The following is a 22,391-nucleotide window of genomic DNA, read 5'->3' as shown; positions in this document are numbered from 1 at the left end:
TGTACATTTCAAAATAATTCAAAATAATTGGTGTCAAACAAAATGTTATGATACAAAGAGTTACAAGTGACAATAGATGTGAATTCATGATCAATGGCAAGAGACTGCAGATACATCTCAATGGCTGTCAGCTTCTTGACAGAGCCAAATTGTTCAATGCCAGACCATTAACTCAGTTCAATAGAAGCCGCTCTACAAGTGGAAGCAAGGTCTCTTTACCTGTAGAAAAAGTATATACTGAGATGGCCAAATAATTTTAACTTTTTTATAATTAAAGGTTACCCACCAGCTGACTGAAGAGCCAAGTAGGAAGCTGTTGAACACTTCTAATTAATTCAAATTAGAACATCTTTAATGTAAGTTATTACGATTCCACCTCCTGAACTATGAAGATTATACCTAGATGGGCAGATTGAGCAAAGCTGATGAAGTAGAATGCTGTACTGAGGAAGATGCTCTGAAGGAAACTCGTAACAGGGATGGAAGGACAGATGCATACAAGCACCCAACACCTATTTCACTTCCATTTGACAAAGAAAGGTGGAGAACTTAAGGCTACACACTACCTTTACTGTAGCAATCCCTTTGTTGGAAAGGCCTTATTTCATAAAGCTATCCATCACTGACAAAGTACATCTGTAACACTTGAAAATACCCAAGTCTGCAAATAATTTAGTGGTTCAAAACTTAACAAAGCTGTAAGTATTTTTTTTGATGTCTTAGTTGAACCTGAATCTCCACAGAGAAAAAACTGAAACCTCTTGAGCAGCTCCTACCATCTTTCTGTCAGTGAATTTTTATTTTTTTTTTGAGAGAAGGCTACTCTGCATGAATGCAGAGAAAATAAAGTTTTGTTGTATAAACTGACAATTTAAAAAAAAAAAAATTATCTTCAAAACTATGATCTGGAACTCCTAAGACAGCAAGGAAAGACTGGCTAGCACATTACTGACAAAAAGGCCCTTCCAAAGGGCTTTGGAAAGCTAGCGTTAATATTCCAACTCCTTCTGGTTTGTTACACGCATGCAGAGGAAATAATTCAAAGTACCTACAGCTAACGAGTTGCTTAAATTACTCAATTTGATTGAATTTAAAGCAAAGCAATCTCACTTTATATTGTTCCCACAAAACTGAGAAATTTGAAATTAAAACTAGTTGCTGGCAACTCAGAGCCACCAGTGCCTTCCTCAAGCCCACTTCCTTCCAGCTGAAGATCTCCCAGTTTCTTAACTCCCCGTTGTAGCAACCTCATGTATTTCTCATCAGAAACAAGATCCTGGCCAGGTGATACAGGGTCTCTTTAGGCCCCTTGCTGTATGGCCACATCACAAGGAATGGAGTACGCACAGTTTTTGTGGATGGGAGATGGGGTGGGAGATGCAGCCCAGTTCCGCTTTTCTGCAAATCCCAAACCTACTGCCTGTGGTCTCAGGTGCTTAGGCGGGGTCCTATAACTGGGTCCACAGAGAGGTCTCTTCCAGGGGTTGCACTGAAAATCCACACCTGGAAAATAGAAATTTGAAAATTTTCCAGCTTGAAGTTCTTCCGACACCTTCCTGATACTGGTTACATTCTCCTGATATACCAGACACTAGAAACTGTACTGATTGTAACACAAGCTCCATGCTGTATTTACAAGCAGTTACAACACCGCTAGTGCCTGTGAACACAGACCAACAAAGCGGCATCAATTTCTAAGTGTGAATACATACAGAGGAATTGTTCTGGTAAAGCAGTTCAGGCCCCTTTAATATGGTGAAAATGTCCATTCCGGTTGGAAAGAGAAAAAATAACACAATAAAAACACTACTACTTTTTAAATTCTGTAGAATACAATTACCCATGAGAGAGTGCTAAATGCAAACAAGCCTCAGTAAACAATAAAGAGTGTATAAAAATGCAGTTTAATCTAAATTTTCCTGGAGCTAAACGCTCCATCTCACTTCATACCACAAAAGGGAATAAGAAAAAAAAAAAAAGAAAAAAAAGGGGGGGGGGAAATACTTGCTCACAGGGAGGGAAAATATTTTACGAAGTCATTAAAGCAACAGCCTTCCCAAAGAGAATAAATCTGCAAAGCAGCAGCAAAACAAGCTGCCCAGTCTATTTTATCAGAGTTGGGCTTTTTTCCTATTACATGACAAACAACTGGCATCCAAGCTGCCAATTACTTAACTATGGTGAGACTTTTAACTCCATTTAAGAGGGAAAAATAAAGCTGCTGTAAATTTAACACTGCACAACAATCTACAACAGCTGCCTACAAAATTTACTTCATGTCCTGTTTTATCCATCTCTACACTAGTGCTGTTTCATCAATACTTAGATAGAAAATGTTCTCTTTTGCCCTGGTTGAAAGTTACTTTTGTCCTAGTCCAAACATTACAAACAACTCTGAAATAATTAGGTAAATGGTGGATAACACGATTCTCCATTACCATTTAGATGGTCTGTTTCATCACAATTTATGTGCACAATGAAATTTCTCTCCATCAGACACAGCATTTTATATTGTTTGTAGGAATGTATACTCTGCTAATTATTGCTGGCCAAAAACGGAAGGGAAACCTGATTGATCATTGTTTCCAATGGTTTAAATATTGTTCTCTCATTCCAAGTGAGCACCAGCAAGTGGCATACCAGCTACCACTGTGCTACTCAAAGCCTGAATTGTATCAACACATTGTTTCTCCTCCCCTTGCTTTGAACAAAAAGATTTTGCATTGGAGTCATTAATCTGTGTAGTTCTATGTAGTTAACTTACCAACTAGTCTGTGAGTAAGCCTAAACTCTACCACATTAATTTCTCTAATACAGCTCCAACCTCCACCTACTCTCTGTAAAATTTGAGAAATTAGGACATGAGTCACTACAACCACAATCTCTCTGATTATAGATTACAGGGTTTTTCAGGGGTCATTAAAAGCCCCAATTCCACTGTCTATGGAATCAGTAACTGCCAATAAGGGCACTTTTTGAATACACCAACTGTTACAAAACCTCGCGGTTAAAGCAGCCTTGGGCAGAAATTCACACACGTCTTTTTGTACTCATTTTAAGAATATTTCAAATCAGAAAATTAAATCCTCTCAGTGTACATCAAAGAATGCATAATAAACAAATGTGCAATTATACTGAGGCCACAAGCTTTCTGAAAAGAGCTAACTGGTATATGTCAGTAAAACGTAAGGTAGTAAGCATCTTTCTCAACTGTACAGAACATGTCAAATCAAAAGAATGCTGGATTTCTGTAAAGTATGCCTGTTGAATGACCACAAAAATATACTCTCTCTTCTGCAGCTAAGTAGAGAGAACAAGGCACATTAAGACAAAGGGGCTACTGACCATTAGTTATTGACTTCAAAGGGTCGACTCTTCAAATGGAGGCTCAGAGGTCTTTCTAAATGATGGACAGAAAATCATGTCCCTTGTCTGAAAACTGTCCACTACTAACATCCAAGCAAACAAATATTCTTCTTAGATCGTTCTGTGCATGAAGAGAAAAAGTATTTCTCAGCTTAAGGTGGTCAGGCAGGCCAGACAGTTGTTATTTTAAAAAGCAGAAAGTACAAAAGAAAAAGAAAATTCATTTGTAACAAGTCAACCGCAAACAAATAAGGACTCCACAAAAACACTAGCTAATGAAAGATGTTTCCTTCTTTATTATTGTGTAATACTTCTTTCACAGAAACATGGTATTTACAAATATACACATATAGACTGCTGATCATAAAATGTTACTGAAGAATTAGTCAAAAAATCAATTTACAAAAACCAAAAACTTCCCAAAGATATTCTGGCTGAAAAAGTTTAATGAAATTTCAAGGAGACACGTCTGTACAGAAAGATAGGTTTTAGCTCCTTGAGTTCTGGTAATATCAGACGAGTTGTGAACCAAGTGAGCTAAGCTCAGCTGTACATTTGAGATGAGGCAGGTTTTTTTATATTGTTCTTTTTCCACACATTTTCTTGATGGTCAGTTCAACAGGTCTCAGGAGGCACTAGTTTGTATGTTTTTGGAAGCTGCAAGCATTGCTCTCACTTTGGCCATAAGATCCTGTAGCAAATAAAAGGAAAACCATCAGACATGTCTGGGCTTTGAACAGAGCTAAAGCATGTGATTGTAAAAAACCTGCATGAAAGGGTTAGCTTATGCTCCAGTCACATACAATACTTAGATTCATGATCATTAGGTATTAACAGTCCCTAGCAAAATGAGTGAAATAATTTGGAGAAAGTTCCTGTGACAGCAACTGAAGTCTGCCTTTACTACAACGCAACAAAGTGCTCTGCATAAATATTTAGAGCAGTTTCTACACAACAAAACACAGAAATCACGTCAACTGAAACGGAAAGAAATGATGACCGTATCTTCACAAAAGCTGTAATGAACACAAAACTACGAACCACTGAAGGTTTAAAAAAGAAAAAAGAAAAAAAGAGACAGTTGGTAAGAAGAGAGTGCTAACAATTACTCGGTAACAGAAAGCTTTTTTTCTGTTTGCTTTGTAAACCTGAACCAAAAATTTACATAGCAGCAGTATTTTCACCTCTGACAGAGTGACTGAAACATTAAGACTGTTGTGAAATCAAATAGCAACTCTCAGTCTTGTCTGAGTATCCAGTAGGAACAGCATTACAGAAGGAAATGAAATTTCATGCAAAAGACATCAAATAATTGGGTTGCAAAAAAATGATCACAAAATATAAAGCGTGTATCAGTAATGAAGTAAAGCTACTTGAAACATTTCTTCATAAATGTAATATAAACAAATTAAAATCCTTAGTTGTTTTAAAGCATTTGTCATGTGAAGCTCTCAGAACACTTCACAGAGGAATTCAACATCATCATTCCACTTTACAGATGGAAGGATCTGAATGAGAAAAGATACTGAATTGGTCAGGGTCAGTCAGTACATTGACAGCAAAATAATCTTACTAATAATTAGGTAATTACATTTCTTTGGGCCCTTAAAGATAAAGATGCTAAACTAATCTACATTGGGAAACATCTTGCAGATTCACAAAAGTTTTATTCCTCTTTTACTTTTTGCAAATAGTAAGCAAGAACTGTATTTTAATATAGTAATCTTTCCTCCTCTTACAGCTGCACTTCAGGCAAGCAGACTAATACTTAACTAGCAAATGCTATGCCATAAGCAATATTTAACCCAAGAAATGCACAAGCCAATTACCTTTGTCTGAAGGGTATATGTTTTTAAAGAGTGGGATGTTTACCCTGCTTTGAAGCCCATGATGTAGTCTGTATCTCATTTCTCATACCAGGAATTTCCATGCATTTTTTGGTAGCCTAAGATTTGCTGTGGCATTCATACTCTCTTTCCTTTCTCCAGCGCCTATACTTGCTATTTTCTATTTTCTTGGTTTGGGTTTCTCATCGAAAACAGATCAAACATGGTATGTAAGGTACTAGTCTACTAGTACTAATTCCCAACTACCACTATTTCCCTAGCGGAACTAAATCTTTTAACATTATTAATTTATTGAAAGAATAATCTAGCCAATGAAAAAAATGAGAGTATAAAAAGCAACTCTCATTTTATATTGTAAATTTTCCAAAGCATAATTAAGAGCTTTCCTCCTCTAAACTTGGCATATTCAATTGAAAGAAAGTTAAATATGCATGAAGACTCTAAGAGGATGACTGAAATTAAAAATTTTAAGGAGCGATACCACGCAGTAGCTTTTCAAAAAGGAATGGAATTAATCTTACAGAGGTTGGGTATCTTAAAACTGCATTAGGGAAGCTGAATGCATTTAGATTATTGCACAGCATATAGAGACACATACCTGATATGCCTTGATTCACAGCAAACTTTAATGTATCAATGAAATCATAACAACAATAGTTCAGAGACATAAACAGCAACAAAGGTAAGGTAAGTGAGTTGAAGATACTGCTTAATGCAAAGCACACACTGCAGTTTGCAAGAGAACGTATTTTTCCTCTACTGCCAACACTACAAACTTAGCCTTAGCCGAGGTATTTCTCCTTCCTTCTTTCTTTCACCAAACTTGTTAATAGCACTACATGGTGAGATGGGCTCTCAGTAATATCTGCTATTGGTAAGTGGGGTACTGTAGCATAATGTGGACTTTCATACCTTAACAGTGGATATACTGAAGTATAATGAATTTAGCTTGGTCTTTAGAGGCTTGGTTAAACTTGAAAGGGCAGTAGCTAGAGAAGCAACGAAATTGGTTTTTCTCATAAGCAAACAGATTAAGAATGACAATGAACATGTCTCTACATCATATGAAAAGCTCAGAACTGTACAAGGTAGTAAGAGAAGAAAACAATATGATGGACACACTTAATTAGGCAACATACTCTGAATTTGTTTATTTTTACCTGAGTGATTTTACTCTGCACTGAAGACACAATTGCTGAAGAGATTTGGCCATCTTTTTCCTGAGAAACTCCCCTAAAAAAGTAAAATTAGAATTAGAAATTTATAGTAGAAGTTTTAAAAATGCATTTCACTCACCATCACGATTTCGGGTTTTATTGTAAGAGTCTCTCATATGCCAGTCAACAGTTCTCTCATTCAACTTAGAAGCCACAGTCAGACGAGTCACTTGTACAACTGATACAGAGAAATCTGAACAACAGCCTGTTCTATATGAACAACATGACTGTTCTATAATCTGTAGAAATAATTTAATTATGAATCTTGCACACACAATTCAAACCACTCTATTAAAATTCTACTTCAAAGAGAATTCAGTGAGTTTCCAATTTCTAACTTAGAATTAGGTTGCAGAATTTTCTTACAGCAAAACTGGTGCAGAGTATGTCGAGACATTTACTTCAGTAGGTAACAGAGATCCAAAGTCCCCATTAGACTGATGCACACAGTACTGTCCTCCCAGCATCTTCTACTTTTAATATGCACACATTACACAAACACAGAGCTCCTCACCATACAAGTTAGGTCAAAAGACACACTCACAGTCAAGAGACATCAGCACTGCAGTATTACAGTAAAAGAGCATATTACCTGGAGCGTTCCTGGCTGGATTCCCTGCTCTCCACAGGAGAGACACTAGTTGAATGTACAGAATTTTTGTGTGTGGATGGTTTGCCTGGTGACATGGATGGTGAAGGAGACCTAGCTTTGGACTTGGTACGTGATCTAGACCGCCTCTTCTTCTTCTTTTCGTGGGGACTTCTGAGAGAAGAAAATATTTTATTGAAGGGTATTTAAAGCAGTATTACACTAGCTCGGTTGAAGTTCCTTTTCACACTACTAAAAGCTTATGTAGCCCTCTTCCACAGGATATTTCTCATGCATTCAGCAGGCATTAGAGTCTTACCCCAATGCTGTACTTCTATGGTTGTGCAAAATACTTTCTCAGAAGCTCTTTTTAACATATTACATTAGGCAACTACTAGTACCTGAGGTTCTCACTTGGAATGCTGCTTACGGGTACACAGGAATTACTGGCCAGTATTTGACAGGTTGAAGGATGACAATGACAAGACTTTTATTGGAGGTTTGCAGAATAACTTTGCTAGAGGGAAGTTCCTTCCCAAACAACATCAGACACTTAGAATATAATGAGAAATCTAAGAGTTTATATACCTTACAATTTTCCTAGTTCATAAATGAACAAACCATGGAATCATAGGTATGCAAAAGATCTATGAGGCAAATCCATGGTTTGTTTGTTTGCTTTTTAAAAGAAATTACCCCTTCCTTTGTGATCCAATCTATATGCAACAAACCGCAGGCTCAAAATTATAAACAAGCTCTTGTATGCCACTCAAACAAACCTAGACCTAGCAACATGCTTTAAGTGCAAACCATTTATGACTTGGAAATTCGATACACAAATGCTTGTTACTCTGAGAGCTGGAACAAAGGACTTACAGGTACCTGATGCACTCATTATTGACAGAAGGAGAAAAGAGAGGTAGTCTCCTCATGTGTAATATGAAGCTCAAAGACAATTCAATTAGTAATATACCAGAGACGGAACTACCAAAGTCTTTATACATGGCTATGAATTTATGTTGGTATGATTTACATAGCAGTATTGATATTACTGTAATTAGAATTACTAGAGTAATGCCTTAATTAGAGTTAGGCGATACCTCATTGCAGGCATCTCTCTCTAGCATGCACTGCTAGAAGTCTATTCAGAAGAATGTTGTTGAAGCTTCTAGAACACCTTAAAACACTGTAAAACTTTGAGCCGTCTTTTGAGCATCACGTTATTGGTTCTTTTATTTTGATTTTCTTAGGAATCTGCTGCTTTTAAAGCAGCTGCACTATAACATGCTACATTCCCATATAAATACTGTACACCTCGGATGCTTAGAATTTATCATAAAAATATCTGATTTTTTTACATAGAATTTAACAGTCAAGACTTAAAATTGCAAAACCTTCTTACGGTTTTCTTGCATAATCATTAGGTGGCAGTAGAAAAAACCCCACAGCTCTACTGGCCTCTAACATTTTCATGAGTATGCAAAAAACATCAGCTACAAAGTTGGTTATTCCTTGACTAGCTAATTATGTACTGTAATTGCTCAGTTTCTTAAAACATCATAATGTAATCAAGCTGTGAACATATTTCATACTTAACTTGAAAATCTCAGCAAACATTCATCATGCAAGAAGAGTATTTTACAGTAAGCTGCTTCAGTGTTTTTCATCTCGCATTATGATGAACAAACATTGTAACAGCTGAATGAAAGTGTCTATCAATTTTCTACTTTTAGAACAGTCCATTTGATAAAATTAGCCTTATTTTTTAGTATTTTTCTAGGTACAAAAGCTAGCCTAAAAGAACTATGCATATTCTCTGTGGAAAGTAATGTTTCTGTCACTGCAGTTAGATTAAAACATTAATTTATGTTAGACTTCTTTTTAAAGTGAGTGTGATGGCAACTGAGGTACAGGATAAGCAGAAAAAAAACCCAATTGTTTTATTTATTCTGAAGTACACCTTATTCTACCAGCAGTGAGCCAGTAATTCCCAAATAAGACAAAGTAAAGCATAGCTTACTAGTTCTTACATATTTTCTTCTGGAAACATCCCTAAAAATTTACAAGCAATGCTAGCTATTCAGCATCACAACTGATATCAGATTAATGCCCCAAGCAAGTTTAAAACATTGCAGTATTTATTAATTCTAATTTTGAAGTCCTCTGACAGAACTGGATTTCAAAGATTGCCTATTTCTTAGCATAACTATGGTTAATAAAAACCACTCAGCTGACTGCTGCCATGTAAGATTGAAACCTGCTCTCAGCTATCAGGCAAAATATACATTAGTCACTCATAGAAAGCCCAAGTAAACTCATTAGCTTTTAACAAACCTTGCACCCAAACCTTGCTTCCATTACACCATTGCAAAGAACCCACTGTGTATTTGAAGATGAAAACTGGGCCATCACAGCACCTACATCTGTACCTGAAAATTTGATATCTCAGTCCTAACAGGGCTGAAACAGTAAGCTTTCTGCAATCAGAGCTGCTAAATATCCTCATCTATATTTAATTACAATATTCTTTAGTCTACACTTTTTGCATGTACTGCCATATTTTATTGTGTAGTGTTCTTTTTCCTGTTTGAGGCCTAACAAAAATTTACAATTTCCACCTGCATAAACAATATTGTTTAAAGTGGAATCTAGTTTGTTTCACAATGGTCATCATAATTTACTACTCGGAGTGGCATAATTCTAAAAAGAATTTATAGCTTAAAATGCTGAATGGTCAAGCAGCAGACACACCAACACTGCATTAAATATAGCACAGGGCTGTGAAAAAATTCTGGTGTGTGTTTATAGGAAGAAAAACATCTTAAGCTTCCATATCTTTTCTGCTTAACCAAATCTGCATGCCAAATTCCACAGAAGCTTATTATCTTGAGTTGATGAATGCAAAAAACTGAATCAGTTGAAGTATACTGATTAAGTTCTCAATTATACATTACCACACATCAATTAATTAGAGGCTGTCAAGAGATGGAAAGAAATCTTAAGAAACAATAGAAATTTTTAAATAATCATAAAGTTGAAAGTGATCTCTCCGCTTTTCATTCCACGAGAGAGATGGAGAAACAGGTTTAAGACTAAATCTTCACTGATGAGGAGAAAATTCTGTATGCTCAGTTTATTAACTTCAGCGTGTTGGGTTTTGTGTACTCTTTAGGTGTACATACACAAACATGAAAAATTTTCACCTCCTTACATGTTGGAGACACAACATGCCACAAAACATTAGATACACAAAACACTTCAAAGCCTTCTGGGCCCACATTTTGGAGATGTTTTTCTTCTACAGTTGGTGAGCTGAAATAATGGTTGGTAAGCTATTTTGATTATAATAGGTTCAGAGAGACTATATGCAAGGTGCTCTCAAAAGAGGCACCTCCTGATTCATATTTCACATGCCACTCTGCCAGTGAAATAATTGCTAAATGTAACGCACACTGTTTGCTAAACTGGAGTTTCCCCTTATTGTTGCAGATATGATGAGATGTCACGCAATACCAGTAGGTATAACATAATACCCCTATATGACCTCTGTGCAGAGCTGTGCAGAGGTCATATAGCTTGCACAAGCAGAGCATGAGAAAATGACCCAACAAGAAAGAAATATGAAATAAAAACTGAACTCTCACAACTAGAAGATTGTAGCGTATTAAGTTTACTGATTTGGTTGTACATTTAGCATTCAAACATATGCAAGAGTGGAGGAATAGGAATGAGTGCATCTATTTTTTCTTTTTTTTCTCCACAGAAATATTTGTCTATTAAAATAAAGCTCCAGAACATAACCCCCCCCCATGTTCTACCTGAGGAGTATACAACACATCAGGCAATGTTTAAAGTCTCTTACGGTGCCAGGACATAACCTTCTCCAGGACCAGGTTACTTACTTGGAACGTGGGCGTTTCCTACTATTTCCAGGACTATTACTAATGCGATAAGCTGTTGGAACACTTCTTTCATCTCTCCGCCTTTCTGGTGTGTGAGCCCTTCTCCTAGGTGACCTCGATCGTGACCTGAGCAGGAAAAAAAAACATCAGAAGTTTGCTTTACATTACTTATTTCATTACTTTTATTTCAGTGGAATTGTGCTGTCAGATGCAAATATAACACCTTTCAAATGCTTATTTTTTACCAACATGGGTTATTTAGTCTCCAAGACTTGTCAGCAGCATAAAAATTTCTTACCCAATGATTTTTTGGTATTGTGTGCTAATGTAAACTTCTGTATTAGCAGGCAGGAAAGTATTACTTTAGTCCAGTCACCTTTTGTGGCAACAGAGTTTACTAACATTGGTATGCAGAAGTCCAATTTGGCTCAAAGCCTGGGATTGTCAGGCTGACCTTGTCTTCTCAAATTAGTGGTATGTTTTTAGAACTCCTGCATCACAGAGATAAATACAAGTTTTTGTTTTCAGTACATCTCCAACACTGACAAGTCCAGGAAATTTTGTCCCTGAAGCTGCAGAATAATCCTAGCACAGCCAATATTTTCACCTGTGCAAGTGACCAACAACCCATGATCGGCATTGTTTGGCACTTGCACTTTGACTTGAGATATTTTTCATAGAAAAGTGATAGAGAGAAAGAGCTCAAGAGGGAGAAAAGAAAGCATGCCCAGTTAAGATCAGAGATCAACTTAAGAGCTTAACTCTTTCTTTCTAGGATTTATAATTAAGTGGATGTGCCAGCGAAACCTGAGTATTTCTTAGTAACAAAATAAATGGAACGAGAAAAGTCCCGAGAGATGGAGGGGAAGGGGGAAGGTGGAGAAGGGGGCAACGCAGGGACCCAGCTTTGAAAAAAGAAAGTAAAAAAACCAAACCCCAAATCCGCCCAAAATTCCTGACAGTAACAGTTAGTTTTGTCCTAACTACAATATATAGTTCTAATAATTTTACTTCTATTTGCTTATTTATTTTAAAACCTTTCTTATTTGTTTACTATGGGTATGTCATTCCATGTATACCAAACATTCATGTTCTTGAAAATACCTAATTTGCAGTGACTAAAAGACAAGCAATTTGTGAAATCACTGATCTTCTGCAGACTCACAACATCTGTAATATATACACACACACTCCTGAGCCATTCCTCTTACACCTACGACAAAAGAGATAACTGAAAATGAAAAAAAAAAGTAATCACAACGGCAGTTAAGTGTTGCAAATTAACTGCTTTGTCACTTAGAAATCTGATCTTTACCAGGCCATTCAGAAGGATTAAAAAAGCAAAAAACCCAACAGATTATAAAGTTTGGGGTCAGTCAGACACCTTGACATTTTACCAGGATTTCCCTCAAAAGAGCTCCAGCAGTCAAATCTTTTCGTTGTCGAAGTTGCCTGATAATTTTCCCGCTCTGTTGCTGCTGCCATTGATGAGCTGCTCAGACTCGGCTCCATGCTCAGTGTCCCTGTGGATGCTGTGAGTCTGTGATACGGAGGCACACACTTCACATTCAGAATAAAATGTGCTAGTTTTGGTATTAACTAGAATCCTGAAAAGGCTCAGTCCCTTAACCAAAAGCTGAACCTTAGTGAAACATGCCTATATGGACCAGCCTAAAAAAAGTCCAAACAATCAGAAAGAAAAAGGCATTAGCTTCATTTTTATGAACTGACGGTTGTGGTTCTACAACATTCTTCCAATCACCAAATGTTAAGAACTTTGGCCATTAGCTTCAAACAATTAAAACCAGCTTAACAGTTTCACTGCAATACACCAATTATTACTTTCATTAGGCTGTTGTTTCAAATGGCACTCTATTCCTTTAAAGTCACTGTCACTTCTGTTTATTAGGGTCTCAAAAGTTCAAAGGGTTATGAAGCTTGGCATGTCTCATTACAAAATAGGAATTAAAACTACATGAATAGACACTGCCCCAGTAATAAGAAAATCAGTTCAGGAGAAGAAAAAGCCCAAACAACCATTTTTACAAAGAACAGCTACATGCAAGTCTCTTAAATTGCCAACATTGAGGCAGAAAGTCTCACACAAACACACGCAGAGGTGTACTCTATCCAAACTTATTGAAAAGTAACCTGTTAATAAAGTATGCTACTACTAATTACTTAATTAGTAATTAATTAATTAACTGAATAAATTATGTGGCTTAGTACTACTCCATTACTAGAGACTATAAAGTAAAATGATCAATATCAAAGAGAAGTTTAGACTTTCCATCTCTACTCCAGTTCAAAACGAACATCCAAATTTCACCTAGCTAAATCACGAAATCATTCAGTACGTAACAGGTGCTTCTGCTTCCCTTCCTCTCCTCTCGCATACATACACAAACCACACTCACACATACAAATACGTCATTAGCTTAGATCATATACTACAAAGATCTACTGGTAGAAAAGAGAGATTCAGATGAACACCGTCATTATTTACACTCACTGCCAAGCAGCTGTGGAACCCAAATGCTGAGCTAGAGCGGCGCACTGGAACTCCAGTGACTGACAGCCTGCACTTCTTTAAAGAGCACTGCTGTCGGCTACATTTCCCATCAAACTTTTTAATGGTGCTTTGAAGTCGATTAGAAAAAAAAGACACCAATGACCGAAAGGTACCAAAGGCTGTTTGTCTTCCAAGACAGATTTAACAGATGTGCCCCATCTTTGACATTAAGTACTTATTTGTAATAACTAATTATCTCTTTGGGACTAACAGCTCCAAAGCAATCCACGCTGCAATACCTTAGAGCACTTTTGGACATGGTTTACTGTTTCCATGACTTTTGTTTAACTTTAATCAGTCATGTTGGTCTAGAATTAAAACTGTATGATACCAGGAGCATTATGGGCCTAATTTTGGTACCAAAATTTTGTCCCAGAAAATAACATGCATTTATACAGAGAATTGCATGCCGCATGCCACAATTAAGCCAATATAGCTGGGTTCCTTACGTAGCTACAATTTTTTAAACTTGTTGCTGTAAAACAGGTTTGGTTGTGCTACCCAGAAAAATGAGTATCAAAACATGCTTTGAATCAACTTCATGTTACTTGAACAAGTTTTCAACTTTAATACTGCTGAAGATGCACTAGAAAATATAAAAAAAATGCAACAGTACAAAAATTGTATCTTATCACCAAAGACTATTTTTAAATGAAGCAGAGCCTCTAGACCTCTACCAGTGCAAAAATAAATGATAAACAAGTGATATGAAAAGGTATACAGAGAAGTATATTGCAAAGTTCATGTAGGGTTTCTAAGAACAATATGCATTTTCGGGGGGGTGGGGGAAGATACACAAACCAAAAAGGAAGAGCTTGAAAAGTCTATTGAACATCACTTGCATAAAGAGCAAAGAACGTTACTGCAAATACCTCTGTTTAACTTCACTTCCCACATCTCATTCCTTATTCACTTTTCACAGTAAGTTATATGGTAAAGCTGATTTTTAATCTTACTTTTTGAAACAACTTATACCATTAAATAGTAACTACTCAAAGTGGTTTTAAACAGAAGCTCAACTAACGTCTATACAGAAACCTCACAAAATCTAAGGCTTTAAGATCGTTCCCCAAATACAGGGCGTGCGTTGAGTAGTCATTATTACAATTCAGAAATTACAATTTATTATCATCTGAATGCAATATAGTCTAAAGAAAAATTATGAAATAAGCATAGCTCTTCTTTTGGCTGACAGAGTTAATTTAAATATAATAGGTTAAGTAACTTCAAAATCAAAATACTTATTTTCACTGTGCAGATACTTCAAACCTAATAAGCTACTCTCTAAGAAAGCTATGCAAGTTTATTTAGAAAAAGATCTTGTTTGTTATTCTAAATTATTTGGTAACAGGAATGGGAGCAGTAATTACTACAGAAAGGGAAAATTCCAACTTTTTTCAGTCCACTCTTGACATAAAATAATGCATCAGTAATCACTTTATATTGTGTTTTGTAGGTTAGATATACATTTTGAACAGAATAAAATAAGGCAACAAAACCTCAAACATACAACATTAGACTGAGACATTCAAATAAAGCACAGTTACTCAAATAAGGATGCTCTAGTATAATTTAGCATCAATGTCCACACAATGAAGACTATCTCTAAGCGCCATCCACTTAATACAAGATGAACCCATTAACCTCTACAGATAGTTTACACTTCATCCCAGGAGGATGTGACTCTTCACGTAACTATTCATTCAGCACTAAGCTGTAACATCCCATGTTTTGGGAATCTAGGAAAAAAATACTGTTCTAGGTGAAGCACTGGGAAAACTGATGAGCAGAGAGATGTGAAAAGTGCCATGTTTTGAATGAGTTGAGACACTGTATGGGAATACTTTTTTATGAATCAACACTAAATATATAAATAAATTAAAAAAGAAAGAAAAACAGCCATCTTTTAGCTAGGCAACAACATTTGCCTTTTTTTGGCAATTACTAAGACAAGGCATTATTTTTGCCTAAACATTTGAGAGACAAAACACATCAGTATCTGACTGGGTTATGAATCAGCCTCCCACTCTTGATTACCACACAAATTTTCTGGTTTCAGGAGCAAGAGCTTTAATTTTGGAAATACATTGAGTATGTTAAGGCATAGCAAACACCTTCAATAAAGCAAACCTTCAATCATCACCATTTCTTGTACAATTTCAGACCACATGGACCCTAATTAGAAAGACAGAGCTAGAAAAGACTTCAAGAAATAAGACCATTCAATATTCTCCAAACTACAGTTCTTGATGTAGAAATTTCCCACAACAGAGTGTTCACAAGCTGTATTAACTGCCTTTACCACTGAGACACTATGAAAAGCTTTCTAGCCTCTCTGTTATCAGTTTAAATCCGTTACTTATTGTCTAAACCCCAAGGACTAAAGAGGAATGTCCTATTCTCTCTGTTTTGGCATATATGGACACTCATTTCGTCTTCCTTTAGTCTTCCCAGTCATTCCAACACTCTCTTTTTTAAAATTCTGAAAATTTTTGATGATTTCCTCTAAAATTCCTCCAGCTGGTCTAATTCCTTCTAAAGGATGCACAAAACTGGACACAGTACTCTAGCTGAGGCCGAACAGTACAACATCATCATGTTCCAGATGAGGAGACACTTGATGCATCCTGCATAAGAATTGTCTTTACTGACTATATTAAAGTAAACCAATACAGTCATGATATTAAGTATCAGATGCAGGAGAAAGGTATTCATTACAGTTGAATTACAAGAGGTCCTTGGGCAGAACTTTAGATGTAGCCATGTTCTTGCTATAGATAGGAATGTACATTCAGATTTCTAAGAGATCTCCCACCTGATATAATTGCTACTAAAAGCATTTTGTACAGCCTGCAGAAAGCTCAAAGGGAAGAGGCACCCACTCAGCACTGATGTTACTGCCTTAAGTTCCCCAAAACAATAGGTTTCTGAATGGGAGAGAGACCCTCCAGAAACCTTTGCTTAAACTGGTACTCACAGAACATAAAGACAGGCTGAATGGAAAGCCCTCCCCTGTTCAGCTCTAACCTCTGTCAAGTTTTATAATGTGCAAAATGTTTTCAGTGCAGTTGTTCTGAAACAATTTTAAAATTCAGCTATCCAGCATCAAGCTTATTGGACTTCTCAGGTTGTAGAATTCAACAGATGATCTTGGAAATATCCAACCAGATTTAATCAGGTGGTGTGTTGACTCATGATGTTATGGCTTTTACAAGTCTGTTGTTTGATTTGCACCAGGAGGCACGCTCAGGACGGCACACAAAGATTAGCTCCAGTAGATTAACTATTCTTGGTGATTTTTGTGTAATTTCTCCACCAGCTGAACTACGGCCACCAAAAAAACCCCCAAAATAATGAGGCTATCCACTATGTATGTGGTAGACTTCAGCAGACTGTCTTTTCACCAACAGAACCAAATGTAGACCGGTCGGTGGAAGTCTCCATAAAGGACCAGATAACTTATCTCCCTGAAGTCATCTGAAGGCAAATCTCAGTATATATCAAACTGAACTTGCAAGTTCCCATTAATTTGGTTACTGCCCACCGTGAGCTCATGCAACATGAAGGATTATTTTTATCCTATTGAGCAGCATACCCAAGTACTGGTAAGAATCTTCTCAGATGATTCTTTGTCCTTTTCGAGGTACCACAGAAGATGATTTAATTTTTTTTTAGCATTACTGTGATGTTTCTCCTTGGTTTTACCATATATCAGTAAAAAAAAAAAAAAAAAAAAAAGGATGAATATATGCAACAGCTTGGGTGAAGTAACACGGGAGGTTCAAGTGAAGATACAGCTTGACAGGGAGTTGAAAAGATGAGTGATTCACCTGAGACTTTTCCTCAAGATATCCTTAATTCTGAGAGGACTTGCGTTCACTTCTTAAACAAGGAAAGCTGCATTCAGCATCATTCCCTTTACACGCTTGAAAGCACAGAAAAGGAATGGCACACAGTATTTTGGAATGTGCCTTGTGACATAAAGCATTGTGACCACCTGTTGCCAAAGGCAGTCTAACAAGCAGCAGATCAGATGGATTTCAGCCCAAGTTACGTTCATTTAATTCCTTGCATCTCTGAATAGCAGAGATGTTTTCATCAAGTATTGTATTTAACCTTAAAAATCTAGTATAAAATAACAAGTTGTAACATGTTAACACTTATTCATATTAGTGTGGTTAGACACTTTCGTTTAACAAACAAAAAAATGCACAAGGAAAATATAAGAAGTTTTGTCACACCGCTGTAAAGGGCTAGAAGCTGTTTTTCAGGAAGAAGCATAAGTCACAGGCATGGCCACGAAGATAAAGGAATATACGATTTTGCATGCGTCACATACATACATAACTGTGGTAGTATTTATGTGCACAATTCATTTGAACTACAAGTTACTTAAACACTGTTCTGTAGCATGATCCAGAGAACGCAACCTCAAGAATCAGCCCTTCCTACTGGCCGCAATTACTGCTATGTGGCATGGCACTTGGATATGACAGATTTTAGACAGGAAACTTTAAAGATGCCTAGACACAAATGTCTTAGATGTAATTAACAGTATTAATATAACACAAAATATATCATCTTATAGCTGGATAATTAATACAATGAATTTAATCACATTAATGATTAGAGTTAACTGCACTGGGCTACATTCTTTTACAGTCTCCCTTCCTCATCGACTCTGTTTTCACCCTTCTTGGATTTCTGTCATATCTCTCTTGCTATTCATCCATCATTTTTTCACATGCTACCCAACTGCTTGCTTTCCTTCTAAGCTTTGCTGTTCAACCACACGGTTCTCTATCTCTATTTTGTATCTTAATATTGTCTGGTTACTTTACTCCAGCAACAGCCACAGACTTATTACCAAGTGCTCTTCCTGCTATAATCACATCCCTACATAGTATTGCCAAGTATTTCACAGACCAGAGTGAAAAAGCATTTACTGGTACAAATTTTGCACTACGTAATTAGAAAATAATTATTAACTATTTCGTTAAAACTATTTTCTAAGACATTCCACATTTGATGATATTTATTTACTGTCTTCAACATGACTGTAGCCTTTGTAATGGGTATGAAGATGCTTATATAATGGAAGAAGTGCAAAAACATTTTAAGTGTTAGCCCCCACAGAACTCTAAAGAATGTGTTTGTTTTCCAAACCCACCTTGAATGCCTGACAGTTCTATAGGCAGTGGGAAGTGAGTGCTTTGCTTTTGAATGTGATCTAGATCTGGATTTAGATGACGAATGATACTTGAATGGTGACCGAGATCTTGTCCGAGATCTTTTCTTGTGTTTTTTTCTTTTCTTTTCTTTTTCTTCATCCCTAGGAGGCTCTTTGCTTTTGCTTGAAGGCCTTTCTGCTTGTTTAACTTCTAAGGTGGGTAAAGTTCTGACTGAAGTCACAGGACACGGTATACTATTGACACTCTGAAATCAAAGGTAAACAAAGAACAGTGTTCAGTTTTCAGTTGCACACAAATTTTTGATTTGAGAAAGTCCTGTAAGTGTGGACAACACACAAGCATCTCTAGTCCTTTATACTAAACAGACCTCGGTGGTCTTGCCACTATACAACAGTTTTTTGGCAGAAATGCTGGATAACGAGTACAACAGCAAGGAAAATAATAACTAACAATCATCTTACATTTTTTGACTCATGAAAGTGCACGAGAAATACATCCATCTTAAGAAAGTAGTTGTTAAATCAATAACAATCTAACCTCCCACGAATGCTTTAAAATCTGATAGTGCTGCATCAGAATTATGTAAAGTGTGTGTAAGTAAGGCTGACATTTTCAAAAACATGCATCTAGTGGTATTTAATGGAGGCCTATACAGTTCCCCAAAGATACATATGCAAGTTGGTATACGGATGCTAAGACTGACATCTTAACTAGGACATAGTTCTGAAGTCTTCATCTTTAGTTTTTAGAAGAAACGTGTTCTAAAAAATGGGTACTATCAGGTATCTTTTCATCTGTTCATCCCTTTTATTTAAAAAAGAATAAATGTGAAAATACAGTCAGGAACTACGGACATTCAAAGTTAAGTTTTAGTGTCACTTTCATCCCTGAACTGTGCTGTTCAGATTACAACTTCACATAAAACAGCAAAATGAATTAGTGCTGATAAAATTATTTCTGTACTTTGCAAAAAAAATGTTTTGTGTGTAAAGGGTTGGGAAGATCACAAAAATTATTAATATCTCAAAGACAGAACCGGTCCATGCACAATTCATGCTCAGTAATTCTGACTGCAGTCAGTTAAGCAAAACATACCATACTCCAAGAAATTTTCAAATTATTAGCTTGTACCTGAGAGAATTCTGCTCAATACCTTGTTTAGAACAATTCAAGTCAGGCACTATAGATATGCTCCTCATTCTGAAGCCTGTCATTCCCCCAGCTGCCATTTCAAGGCAACTAGAGAAATCAGTTTCTCACTGTCATAATTTCTGCTCCACCTGGTCTGACACTTTCACCGTTTGATACAAGAATTCTTACCGTGATCGGAATAAGAAGTAATACATTAAAACCTGAAATAACCAAATTAGAAACAGGTTATCTTTTCCTTTCTTTTTACCTGTCTCCTACTGTGAATGTGTCAAGGCAATAACTGACCACATTTGAATAGTTGGAAATCCAGCTTTGCTTCAAGTTAGAGAGCCATGACACTTTTCTGAGCTTTAACTGATAGCACAAAATTTACAAAACCAACCATAAGGCAGTACTAAAGTAGTTTGCTTTCAAGGATTATAAACATTTTATAGCATGATCATTTGAGTGACTGGTTTACCAGAGGCCCATTTCCAATGTCACTAACTTCACAATCTACGTGTAATTGCAGACACCTCATCTCCGAACTTCAGAGTTTCCTAAGAGACCACCGCAGCCAACTTTTGTTCCTTGACAATGTTATTCATCTCTTTATACAGTATCTTAGTCTTTGCTTTGAATGCTACTGAATATGTAATAGACTAGTTTGCCTTGAAGTAGACACCTCTAATAGCTTGAAACAAAATAGCTGTAGGCAAAGTAGTGTTAAGAGGAAAACGAGAGGGAAGAAAAAACCAATGGTTTTCAGTGCCCAAGTTCATTTGGCCACATAAAACACAAGCTATCATACCACTGCCTGCAAGGAAGTTAATAAATGAATGACACATTTACTTTTAGCTCACACATAGAGATCCTCTCAGCAATCAGAATGAAGAACGCCACAATGCTAAGTACCCCTATGTATCCACCAAAAGCATCAGATGATGAAACCATGAGCTTTCCTTGACTTTCAGGATGCTTACACTGAAGAGTAACAGCACAGTCCAAGTATCTCCGCAAAAAGCACAGCTGCAGGCAGGCTGGTTGTAGATTCAGACACCACTGCTCTGGGCTACTAATGAATCGTGTTTGGAAAGCCACACAGAAGGAACATTACAGCTACCCCCAGGTGAATACGTAGGTACTGGAGTGCAAGACAGCAGCTAACACACAGGGTAAAATCACCTACCCGTCCAGACCTACGCAACGCACCACTGTGACGTGGAGCTCAGGTGATAGTTGTCAGGTTGCAGTGGCACAATCAACTGTGAACAAATGTGTCAATTCCCTCAGTGGCAACTCTTTCAAGAAAAAAAAAAAAAAATCACCGGCAAAAAGACCTGATTTCACCATTGGAGCAGAACACAGAGCTCAGTGAAAGAACTTAAGCTCAGCAAGTTGCCAGGCCATGAAGAAAACTCCTAAGTGTATAAATAATGCTGCTGAATAAAAATATTTGGAAAAAAAGAAACTTGGTGTCTGGCAAATAGAATCAGTTGTTTGTGTTTTTACTAGTGAAAGCTGACCCAGGCAAACAAAAGTAATGGGAACTAAAATTGAGAGGCACAAACGTGTGGGGGTGTGTGTGTGGAGGAAATCAAAGCAAGCACAGATGTTGGGAGATTATTAAGCATTTCCAAACGGCAGAAATGCTGTTTTACTGACAAGGGCCTGCAAATCTGCAGGCCTGTGTAACACAGTTTTGGAAAGGATGGCAACAAACTGGTTACCTGACAAAGTTTATTATGCATCTCAAGGGATGAAAGATTTAAATTTTTTGAGAGCTCTTCTAAGTCACACTGCAAACATTCAGATAGCGTACACTGAATCTCACTTCTTTGTCCATTTTGGGTAACAGCACTTCTTTTTTTGGCCCTTAATAAACACTACAATGTCAGGCAATTTCACTGGCAGAATTGTTCTTCAGCATTTTATTTGCATGACTGATGCAAATCCGACTAAAATAATGCTTCCTACAGAAAACACTTGGTATAAAAAAAATGTTTCAGTGTGCTGGTTTTGGCTGGGATAGAGTTAATTTTCTTCACAGTAGCTACTGTGGGGCTGTGTTTGGGATTTGTGCTGAAAACAGGGTTAATAACACAGGGATGCTTTAGTTCCTGCTAAGCAGGGCTTACACAGAGCCAAGGCCTTTTCTGCTTCTCACTCCCCCCACCAGCGAGCAGCTGGGGTGGGGACAAGTAGCTGGGAGAGGACACAGCCGGGACAGCTGACCCCAGGGATATCCCACACCGTATGAGATCATGCTCAGCACATTAAGCTTGGGGAAGAAGAAGGAAGGGAGGGACAATTTGGAGTGATGGCATTTGTTTTCCGAAGTCACTGTTATGGGTGATGGAGCCCTGCTGTCCTGGGGATGGCTGAGCACCTGCCTGCCCATGGGAAGCAGTGAATTAATTCCTTGGTTTGCTCTGCTTGTGTGCGTGGCTTTTGCTTTGCCTGTTAAATTGCCTTTATCTCAACCCACAAGTTTTCTCACTTTTACCCCTCTGCTTCTCTCCCTCATCCCACTGGGATGAGTGAGCGAGCGGCTGTGTGAGGCTTAGCTGTTGGC

The 22,391-nt window shown here is 37.2% G+C and overlaps 1 protein-coding gene across 6 annotated transcripts in view; it reads right to left on the bottom strand.

The window, feature by feature from the left end:
• Nucleotides 1–3,661: 3,661 nt before the first annotated feature.
• Nucleotides 3,662–22,391, bottom strand: part of LOC104127188 (splicing factor SWAP) — a 50,384-nt gene continuing 31,654 nt past the window's right edge. For 3 of the 6 annotated variants that reach the window (XM_009639839.2, XM_035895379.1, XM_035895380.1), the window contains exons 14-19: nt 18,664–18,929; nt 12,306–12,461; nt 10,922–11,047; nt 7,023–7,193; nt 6,374–6,446; nt 3,662–4,057 (exon numbers count right to left, since the gene is read on the bottom strand). In XM_009639839.2, the coding sequence (XP_009638134.1) occupies nt 3,992–4,057; nt 6,374–6,446; nt 7,023–7,193; nt 10,922–11,047; nt 12,306–12,461; nt 18,664–18,929 (858 nt within the window). In that variant the 3' untranslated portion in view covers nt 3,662–3,991. Of the gene's footprint in view, nt 4,058–6,373; nt 6,447–7,022; nt 7,194–10,921; nt 11,048–12,305; nt 12,482–18,663; nt 18,930–22,391 lie in introns of those variants that run through there. The other 3 variants (XM_035895378.1, XM_009639840.2, XM_035895381.1) reach the window with 3 other exon arrangements.

Source organism: Egretta garzetta, unplaced genomic scaffold, assembly GCF_000687185.1.
Source record: "Egretta garzetta isolate BGI_Z169 unplaced genomic scaffold, ASM68718v1 scaffold25, whole genome shotgun sequence".
Classification (NCBI taxonomy): domain Eukaryota; kingdom Metazoa; phylum Chordata; class Aves; order Pelecaniformes; family Ardeidae; genus Egretta; species Egretta garzetta.
The sequence above is the reverse complement of the archived record's forward strand: the minus strand, read 5'-3'. Positions and strand labels throughout refer to the sequence as shown.